Consider the following 11,011-nt stretch of genomic DNA (forward strand, 5'->3'; position numbering starts at 1 on the left):
AAACAGGAAAGTTTAATTTGCATGAAGTTAACTTGTTAGTAATATAAGAAATAATAAAGGTTCTATGGGTTAATTTGATATATGCCACAACAATTTTGGCCATTTTGAAAAACAGCATAGCAATTTTCATCTTTTGAAAAATATTATTGCAAATATGCAGATTTTTCGTCGTTTTCGAAGGATGAGAATTGCAGTGGCATTTTTCAAAGGATGATAATTACAGTGGCATTTTTCAAAATCTCCAAAATTGCACTGACATATATCAAATTAACCCATGTTTTATTGGTTTTGCAAAAGGAAAGCACAATGAAGTGGTGACCACTGAATTTTGTATGCCTGCGATACCAATCCCGGCGGCCGGCGGCGTTTCTATGGAACAACGTTTCCTTTTTCTTTTTTGATCAACCCAACTGCGGTATGGCTTAGATGGATCGGCACTCTTTTAATGAAACTGTCAATTCCAGAAAGCCAACCCGGCCATGACATCCCATTTGGCTCAAGGAACCGGAAGTGAAAAGCTTCGGTTTTGTTCTTTTTTTCCACCGGTAGTGGTCTCGATTTCCAGGAAGTAGTTCGATCGTTACATGTCCAAACATCTGGCATTCGGCTCTAGCCATAGGCCGAAGGCCAAATTAACCAGAAAGCTTACATTTTTCTCTAGGAGGAGCTGCTATATATGACAAATGCCCACGAACAGACGACCAACTTTCAGAATAGCGAGGCGGTTTGTTGCAAAAGAATTTAAGATATGTAGTCAGAAGCAAATCAAATTATGGACTCTTGGGTGTATAGATGTTACAAATAGATTGTGTGTGACCATTCATTTGGTCAATTTCTCATGTACTTTAGACAGAGGTATGTGAAAACTAAACCATTTGGCCGATAGAAAAAAAAAAGAAACGCCAAGCCAGACTTCGCCAAGCCGTTGGCTTTGCTTTCAGAAGTTGCAAGGCAAGTAGAGCATTGTTTAGTCTTTTGAAACAAACGAGATAAACAGAAACCACGGCTGTTTTTATCAAATGGTACAATTACAACTGGCAAGAAACCAAGAATTCCTTCTTTCCACTCACATGGTCGTCCCTCCCTTTGCGTTTACAAACCTTTATGAAACATAAAAGTGGAACTACTCTCTACTCCCTGGTGATTTCCTAGAAAATCAGAGCCATGTTCGACTCAGAACATACAAATTCCATATATTGGTCTGTAGCTCAACTGGAAATATGTACATTTATCTTCCTCTCGCGTCTTATATGAGTATATGTTGAACTAATAATGAAGCATTGATTTTGGTAGGAAAAAAATTCCATTAGACAAATGAAACCAGGACAATCCATCAGCATGCTTTGATAGAAAGAAAGGTGTCATATCCAAAGCAAACAGCCAAATAAAAATAAGTAGTTGCACAGGGTGTGCCCATCTAACAGCAAAACTTCATCTCATAAGTCTGATTTATCATCTCCACGGCATGCTAGATTGTATTTCTTTGTTTCTTTTTTTAAATAGAGCAACTTGGTATTGACAAAACCTTGGCTTGTTTGCAATTTCAAAATAAATTATACAAATTTCACTGGATAAGTGATGCCCCAAAAATAATGCAGTGGCTATACCTATTTTCACCCAAGTAAACCTGATTGTGTAAAGGATCGTTCTCTTAGTTTAATCACTCAATTTAAAGACGAGACACGATCAGCAAAGAAGCTTCCTTCTGGATTGAGAACACCATTCACTGAGAAAGAATATCATACAATTTTCCAATAAACATACATCAATTTTGCAAACCTGAACTCACTTGTAGTAATCATAACGATAGTTAAAAACGCCACAGTGGGTCAATCATCAGCAATGCATTAGCATCTTTACCATAAGATTATAAGAAAAACTGAATCTAATTCCTCAGGCAAAAGGTATATTTTAGTTTAGCAATGAAAGGTATGTTTCCCATGACTAACAGCTCGCAAGGTTCATGTTTACCTCTTGGCAAAAGACCTATGCTTTCATACTGCTGCTGCTTTTTCCCTGATTTACAACACTGTGTTATGTATCCTCTGCTTTAACTTACCCTCCTTACCAGAAAAAGGAGAACATAAACAATTAGAGGGAAAAGTAAATAGAGCTACTTTACCTGAGAAGATGTGCACGTGATGGCCAACAAGCATGCATTCTCCCATTCAGAATGAAAAAGAAAGGCTAAAGGCACGTGGATACTGAAACAAGCAACATGATGCTTCCATCATCAGATTTCATCTATACCTCCTGAAAATAAAAACGAAAACAATTCAGAAACATCCTATTAACCATATAAGCATCAAAGGTCTATTATTGCATCCCAGACGCAATTGTCAAAAGCGGAGGCCAGAAAAAAAAAAGAGAAACCTTAACCAGCGACCGATGGCAACACCTATGCCTGCAGAATTTGAGATAAAGCATACTCGAAGGTACCATTGGTCGTCACATGGACTCTCTTGTTTTGTCGTATTCAAACACATAGTGTTGCCTCATGCTCTAATAAGTGTAGGAGTTAAATACTATAAGCAGGAGGGGAAAATAATTTAAGTGCTCGATTGACAGAAGTAGATCAAACATATCTGTAGCAGAACAGATAACCAAAAGAAAAATCCAGAGTGCTTATCATTTGCTCAAATAGAAATTTAGATATATCATTTAATTTAATGAAATGAAGACTCAAAATCACATTCCTCAGTACGTCAAGTGAATTGATACAACTGTAGGGTAAAAAGGACATGTATGCTTTAGTGGTGACACGATGTAAGTCACAATGAAAATTCAACCTCAGTTTCTGAAGGAGAGACATCAATAAATTGGAAGGGAGCATTTCTTCTTCTTGGCTTAATCCATGTTCTTGAATAGCTTTCCTATAGCAGTTCTCATCAAATAAAAGCATATAGAAAAAAAATCCGTAGGATGAGAACTCAAGATATGTGGATGGTATGGACTCAGTTTAGTTGCACACGACACAAGCAAAGTAGTAAAGATCAAGTTGATCCGATCTAATTAAGAAAGAGTCCAAAATATCATTCCAGTGTGTACAAGTTACTTAATTCACATTGTTTGACTTCAAGAGAGTATCCAACAATTGAAAAATTGCATCACGCAGTTGGCAATACAATTGATCTGTTCTTGTTCTGATATGTTAGATATCGACATATTACTGAAACTACTTACAAACATTGACACAAGAAGATTAAATAATACAAGAAAAATACAGGTTATCCAAATGGAGATTTTGAAAGATTGGTCTGCCCGCATTATTACCATTAGCTGATCTTCTCCTTCCGTGAAGGACCATTGCCATCGTTACGTTTCTGCATTTTTACTCCGCTGTTCTATATAAAATGCTGCAAAGGAAACCGAAGAAGCCCTATTTCATGAATCAAGCACATACATAAACAACCATGAGCAGATGAAGCGATAATTGGCATAGAAAATTAACTTACCTGACCAGCAGCCATTGGAAATGGTGATATCAAAATTCTTGGGATCAATATACCAGATGCGGTTTTGAAAATTCCCTAGACAATCAGAATCTGGAAAGACCACAGCAACCAGTACCTGCATATGTGATAGGGAAATAACATCAATTGGCAAGAAGGGTTCTATCGGGGAGAAGGGGCCGGAGGGAGTGAGGGAGGAAATTAACCTAAGCAAGAACCATAGATGTCGTGTGATGTTGCCGAAGGAAGGAGAGCAAAAGGAAGGAGCAAGCACCATTTATAGGCTCGAGAGGGAGGAGGCAGTAACGCACCTGCACGTCGGCCGCCGGTGAGCGGACCCCATTGGAGTTGATGCTACCAGAAACGGACGATTGATTGCTTGATTGAAGACCGAATTAACTCACTCGCCCACGAAGTCGCCCACTTAGATTCTCCAATGATGCACGGTCGAGGATCCGTTCTGTTGATCCAGACATCGGCAGCCGCCTCGATCGATCGACCCAGCCGCCGGAAAGCAGAGTCGGCCCAGGATTCCCAGTTCCATATCTGGGCTGCAGGCGCTGCAGCAAGAGGAGGGGCAGCGCACAGGGAGGGCCGGAGGGAGGCCGGCGAGAGGGGCAGCGCACGGGGAGGTCGCTGCGATGGGTGGCGAGGGTTCTGTCGCGAGGCCAACTAACGGGGCGCAGTGAGGCTCGAGCTTGGTCCAGCCAGTTTCAATTTTCTTTGGGAGCAGCTGCTGCACATAGGACGAAAGCCCATGAAATGGACGGTCGGATTTCGCTCAGACGCCTGATCGGACCGCCGAGAAGGCTGATGACGTGATCCCAGGTGCCCAGTTTTACTATCCTAAACGAAAAAGCCACTCCCGAGCATCAGGTCAAGACAAGGCGCACATCTACCAAAATGACACCAAAACTCGTACTGATTTGCTCATCGCATGACACTCTCTTGGCCTTCGAAGTCGTTGGGCCTTGGGCATCTCCACTGGGCCCATGACACCTAGCTAGCGCCTAGCGCCGCACGCTGTGTCTGTCTTCCGTTCTGAGATCGGATCGATCCATATACATATTTTGGCTGTCCCATGTCCTTTGCATCAATCTAGCACCACCACACGTCGCCGGTCGATCGACATTACCCGCCACCGTTCGCCACGAGCCACGTCGTTGTACGGTGCTAGTGCTTTTTCTTCTGAATTACTCCTAGAATACAGTTTACGTACGCACATGTTCGATCGAATGTTAAATGACACTGGGCATGACTAACACTGTAATATGGGGAAACTGACAAAAGATAGAATCCCTGCAAATTGGACGAACAGACTTAGGCACGAAGAACTGGAAAACAGTCCTCATAGGCTTAGAGCTGGGATCGGCTTGATAAAGAACCCCACAGTCTTCCGGTCTTGGGCACGCTTCCCCTCTCAATGCTCGGTTTCTGAAAAATAAATAATGCGAAACCATGTAGCGAGTCCCAGTGCATTTCATACTCTGTTGTGTCAGGTCGATAAATGAAACTATCGATTGCCCTTGCTCGTGCCATCCCCCACGTCTGGTAAAGGCTAAAACTTGTACCCTCCTCCTGCCCCTCAATTGTCCTGAGCACATAGCTGCTTCCCGAACCTTCCTGGAAGCAATGCGGCGTGAACAAAACTGTCAGTCGTAGAGGTGGCCAACCTTTCACAACACTCGTGTCGGCTGAGCTTTCCAAGTTGTACCCGGACGCTGAAATATAGCAGCGGAAAGACAGTAACATAACCTGCTGTTCAAATCTGTACGACAATTCTGATGGAATGATATTGTTAGCAGCACAATTAAAGAGAAATAGTTCTCTCGGGCCGTCAATATACCTGGGCGAGTCGCCGGGACATCCCAACATATGAGAAGTTGGATCGTGTTCTGACTAGCGTTGATTGAGAGCAAAAGTTCCCCTTGGTGACGGTTCATGCTCTGACTCGTGCGAGTTCGGACCATACTCGCCTTCTTCTTGATTCCGGGGATCAGGAGCACCTGGGTAATAAAGCTCAATTTTTGTTTGAGTTATCCTGGTTGCGGCAAGAGGGCTTCTACGAGATAGTGGCAGCCGAATGGGCTGTATGTCGTGGAGGCTCCTCGCCCATTGAGAGATGGCAAAATAAAATTAGACATCTTCGTCGCTTCCTTCGTGGTTGGGCAAAGAATCAAAGTGGAATTTATAAGAAAGAGCGTGATCGTCTGCTTCATATCATTGATACCCTCAACATAAAAGCTGAATCCTCTCCGCTCTCTGCTACTGAGCGAGATGCGTTGCGTGATGCCAATGATTTTGTGTCCAAACTGCGTCAGGATGAGGAATCCAAATGGGCGCAACGGGCAAAAGTCAAGTATGTCCAGGAGGGTGGAAGCAATACAAAAAAAATTCACCTTGTTGCCAATGGTAAACATCGTAAGAAAAAAATATTCCAACTCGAGCAGGATGAAGGTATTATTGTGGGACAGGATAACTTGCGTGTTTTTATTACAGATTATTATAAGAAACTATTTGGAACACCGGTTTCGAATTCTTTCTCGCTTATGGAAGAGAATATCAGGGAATTACCCGTGTTACGCCAAATGAAAATAACATTCTGGTAGCTGACTTTACTGAAAAGGAGGTTCATGATGCAATTTTTTAGATGGAGCATAATAAGGCTCCTGGGCTGATGGGTTTCTTACGGAGTTCTATCAGGTTTTTTGAAGGTTATAAAAGTTGACTTGTTGGCCCTGTTCGTCCAACTTCAACATGGGGAGCTGCCATTGTTTAAGTTGAACTTTGAGGTTATTACCCTTATTCCTAAAAAAGAAAATGCGGTCCAGATTCAGCAGTACAAACCCATTTGTTTGCTTAATGTTAGCTTTAAGATTTTCACGAAAGTCGGTACAAATCGCATTTCTAGGATCGCCCAAGGTGTGATTCGACCGACTCAAACGGCCTTTATGCCCGGTTGTCATATTCTTGAGGGAGTGGTTGTTTTGCATCAGACCATTCATGAGCTTCATCGTAAGAAAATGAATGGTGTTCTCTTCAAAATTGATTTTGAGAAAGCATATGACAAGGTCAAATGGCCTTTTCTCCAGCAAGCGTTGCGGATGAAAGGTTTTGACCCTAAGTGGGTGCGAGTGGATTGTCCAATTTGTGCAAGGGGGAAGTGTGGGAGTAAAGGTTAATGACGACATTGGTCATTACTTCCAAACTCGGAAAGGTTTGAGACAAGGAGACCCTCTATCCCCGATTTTTTTTAATATTGTCGCGGACATGCTTGCTATTCTTATTGATATGGCTAAAGATGATGGCCAAGTGATAGGCCTCATCCCTCATTTGGTGGAGGGAGGAGTGTCTATCCTCCAATATGCTGACGATACGATTAATTTTATGGATCATGATTTAGAAAAGGTTGTTAATATGAAGTTGATCTTGTGCTGTTTTGAACGGCTGTCGGGCCTTAAAATTAACTTTCACAAGAGTAAAATTTTCTGTTTCGGTCAGGCTCAAGTGTGTGAGGATGAATATAAACAGATTTTTGGCCACGCATGTGGAACTCTCCCATTTCGTTATCTGGGGATTCCAATTCATTATAGAAAATTACTCAATAGGGAATGGAAAGCTGTTGAAGACCGTTTTGAGAACAAGTTGGGGAGTTGGAAGGGCAAGTTACTCTCATACGGAGATCGACTTATCCTGATTAATTCGGTACTTACGAGCATGACTATGTCTATGTTATCCTTTCTTGAAATACCCGCTGGGGTACGACAACGATTGGATTTCTACAGATCGCGCTTCTTTTGGCAATCTGATAACCAGAAGCGGAAATATCGATTGACAAAATGGAATATTATCTGTCACCCTAAAGATCAAGGCGGACTAGGCATTGAGTTGTTGGATCTCAAAAATAAGTGTTTACTCAGCAAATGGTTGTTTAAACTACTTAATGAAGATGGTCTGTGGCAGCAGCTCCTTCGTAATAAGTATCTTCATTCTAACACCATCTCCCAAGCCAAGTTACGACCGGCCGATTCCCCTTTTTGGAAGTGCCTAATGGGGGTTAAAGATGAGTTCTTTAACAAAGGCACATTTATTTTAGGGAATGGTCGTGGTACTCGATTTTGGAAAGATACTTGGTTGGGGGATAGTCCTCTTGCGCTTCAATATCCATCATTATTTAACATTGTGCAACAGAAAAATGTTCTTGTGGCCGATGTTTTATCGACGGTGCCCCTGAACGTTGAGTTCAGACGTTTACTAACTGGAAATAAGTGGACATCTTGGTTGCACTTAGTCCAGCGATTAATGATGGTTAATCTTTCCACCATGCCAGACAGATTTTGGTGGAAGTTAACTTCCTCTGGGGTTTTCTCAGTTAAATCTATGTACAGAGATTTAATGGATAGCCCTATGGGTTTCTCGCGGTATTATCTTTGGAAATTAAAAATTCCCCTAAAAGTTAAGATTTTTATGTGGTTTCTTGACCGAAAAGTGTTGCTTACGAACAATAATCTAATCAAAAGGAACTGGACAGGATGTATGAAATGTTGTTTTTGTGACGTCGAGGAGTCCATTCATCATTTATTCATCACTTGTCCCTATGCCCAACTCGCGTGGCGAATTATTTACTTTGCCTTTAATTTGCCTCCCCCTACCAATATTTCTAATTTGTTTGGGAATTGGTTAAATGGGATTGACAAAAAGACTAAGGCTCACATTCGGGTGGGAGTGTCTGCTGTCTGTTGGGCTATTTGGAATTGTCGAAATGATATTATTTTTAACAGGGTTAGAGTTGTTCATTTTTGCAGGTTATTTTCAAGGCCACCACTCTAATCCGCTTTTGGTCCCTCCTCCTCCCTGAGGACAAGCGGGAGCTTTCGACTTCGGGGTGCACTCGGCTAGAGACGGTCGTTCGGGATATCTCCAACCTGGCTGGCTAGCGGCCTGTTGCTAGATTGCAAGATGCATAGGAATTATCTTCAGGATCTTTGTTTTATTTGGCTTATTTTTGTCTTCACTTTGTGTGATTCGTGAATGTTGTACTGAGAAGTTTTAAATTTGCAATAAATTGGTTGTGTGCATCGCTTCGATGCAGAGGCCGGAGAGCCCCCTTTTGGAAAAGAAAAGCAGCACAATTAAAAGGCCTGTGGCCATCTGCTAGGCAACATAATGGATCGGGGCGATAAAGTCCAACAGAAATGTTCAGCTTCAACGGGATCCCCGCAATTGCTGAAGGGTGATGGAAAACGTCTTCTGTGGGCATCTCAGCGAATTCTCCAGCTACAACTTGAGCCGACGACCGGAACTGAGGCCCGAGCGACAGCAAACAATCAGTGGCAATCCCAACTGCATCTGTGCTTTCTGATAGTCGTAGCATCAGAACTAAGTTGAAACTTGACGTTGGCATCTTGCTATCTTTGGTACGAAGCCATAGCATTGCCACTACACCGTGCTCTTCCGAACGCGCAGGTTCGATCATAAGATGACACTTCCGGTTTCCTTGCGCCTTGTCGTATTTCAGATTTTTCCCTTGGAGAAGTTGCGCGACGAGAGGGTTGATAAACCTGTAGTGGGCGAGGGAACATCCAGACTCCACTTCCCTCACAAACTTACCGGCCTTGTCCGCGAACCATTCGAACCTTCCAACGACACGAGAGCAGCTCAACTCATCCATGCCCGGCGGACTGAAGAAATACGATTTGACGGCACGAATGATCTTTCCAGGAGCAGGGAAAGAGTAGGGAGGTTTTACCCTTGACTTGTCGGTCTCTTCAGTCTCTTGAACTTGGAGTATCACGAGCTTGTGTCTGTACAGAACTTGGCGGCACTCCTCGTGGGCGCGCTTCAGCATCCTCCGCCGACGAAGCAACGATGTGTCGGTGATGGGCAGCTTGCTGGATCTTTCCAACGCGAACTCCAGCTCGGTGTGCGCCATCTCGCGGTCTTCTCCTCGCGCTTGCTGAGAACGAAAGACACGGCCCTGCTAGATCACCGTCTCCTGCACAACAGCCGAACCTGCAATTTCCGCCATGCCTAAACACACTGTGTGACAACAGGAAACAATTCACGGTAGCATTTCAGGAATTCACAAGCTAGGCACAGAAAAGATCAGAGAATGCGTAGAGACAGAGTGCTCACCTGGCACCGGCAGGCGAGTGAAATCAGAGACTAGTTATTTCCGCAAAAATAAAATAGAATCATACGAGTGATTCACGGTTGATGTTCTCATGTCACACGGAGAAGATCGATACGTACGTAATGCACCGAGTTGAATAGCAAACGGGGACAGCTGCGATTGATTGTGACACGCGAAGTAACAAAGGAAGCGTTTCTTGTTGCCTAGTGCTGGCTTTTCGATTTATATCTTCTATCAAAAAGAGCTGGCTTTCATCTATTTACAGGAAGACACAATGTTTAGGGCAGCCGGATGGCGAAAAGAACGAAAGAAGAAGGTTTTGCTATTTCTTAGGCGACTGAAAAATAACTATTTCTTAGTCGATGATAACAACCTTTTGATTCCATCATTGAAATTCACGTAAGATTAATGTAGATCTGATGGATAATAAAATCTTGATTGGGGTTACGATTGTTGACTGAGAAATAACTATTTCTTAAACGACTGAAAAATAGATACTCCACGAAAAAAGCACAAGACAAGAGTTTTGAACGACAGATCCTCGTGGCCGTCCATGGCAGCATCGTTACTTTCTGTCATCGTTGTGAGACCGTAATCTCCGCCTGGAGGCTCTTTAGTTTACTCTGTCCTTACGTGTTAAGTAGTGATGTTGGCTGTTTTTCTTTTATTTTTTGACAACTTGTGGCAATGTAGCGAAGGTTTCGTTCATCGTGGTGGAACCTGTCAAGTCCTAAATTTTGGTACTTAGATGCAAAGGCCGAGATCACAACCACCTCTTGGAAAGGAAAAAAAAATGGCTTCGGGCACTGTTTCTATTTCCATGAAAATGGAAAAATCAACCATGCAAAACTTTGCATGATTGTGCAAATCCAAAAGGAACTGAACGGGCAAATGAAGAAAAATCCAGGTGCCGGGCAGAATTAGCAAAAGGCAAAGCTGTACCAAAAACGTTAAGTGACGAAGGCCGCCGCCGCTTTGTCAGCCTGTTTAAAGGCCACCTGTGCAGGGCCGTGAAGTGACGAAGCAGCTTCGCCTTGGGCTGTCGTAGCCAGATGCTTTCGCGGGGCAGTGGCATGGCCTGCACGGGCAAGTTGGAGGTGGGCCCCGCGGTCGTAATAGGCTAGCCTGGCGGCGCAGCCCCGGGCGGCATTGGGGCCGAAACCAGGGATGGCAATGGCTATTCATCTCCGGCGTATCCGGCGGGTAATATAGTATTGTGCGGTTGTTATTTATAATGTGTTAATATAGTATTGTTTATGATAAAATTGTTGTGGTTTTGATAAATAAGGTGTCATTTCAAAGAAACATGTTGTTGTTGATCAAATTTATTAAACTTATTTTTACCCGTGGATATCCGTCTATCCAAACGGACGACGGATATGAAAAAAAGTATTGCCCGTCGCTGGATATGGGTATTGATAACGGA

The 11,011-nt window shown here is 43.1% G+C and overlaps 1 protein-coding gene and 1 long non-coding RNA gene across 3 annotated transcripts; both read right to left on the bottom strand.

Annotated features, from left to right (window-relative positions):
- Positions 1-983: 983 nt before the first annotated feature.
- Positions 984-4,144, bottom strand: LOC104583226. 2 transcript variants are annotated; one of them, XR_001406063.2, is made up of 5 exons: positions 3,764-4,144; positions 3,456-3,570; positions 3,274-3,356; positions 2,123-2,253; positions 984-2,016 (listed from the first exon to the last, which is right to left on the bottom strand). It is a non-coding gene; the product is annotated as an uncharacterized LOC104583226 (long non-coding RNA). The 2 variants fall into 2 exon arrangements; XR_001406062.2 differs by having other exon boundaries at positions 984-2,253.
- A 4,319-nt stretch (positions 4,145-8,463) lies between these two features.
- Positions 8,464-9,619, bottom strand: LOC112270742. The gene has a single exon (XM_024458816.1). It carries the CDS (start codon positions 9,382-9,384, stop codon positions 8,464-8,466), a length of 921 nt encoding a protein of 306 aa, XP_024314584.1. The 5' UTR covers positions 9,385-9,619.
- Positions 9,620-11,011: the final 1,392 nt, after the last annotated feature.

The sequence above is a fragment of the Brachypodium distachyon genome, chromosome 2 (assembly GCF_000005505.3).
Source record: "Brachypodium distachyon strain Bd21 chromosome 2, Brachypodium_distachyon_v3.0, whole genome shotgun sequence".
Classification (NCBI taxonomy): Eukaryota; Viridiplantae; Streptophyta; class Magnoliopsida; order Poales; family Poaceae; genus Brachypodium; species Brachypodium distachyon.

Coding starts and splice junctions, on each gene's coding strand:
- LOC112270742 (XM_024458816.1), bottom strand. CDS start 9,384: ATGGCGCACACCGAGCTGGAGTTCGCGTTGGAAAGATCCAGCAAGCTG.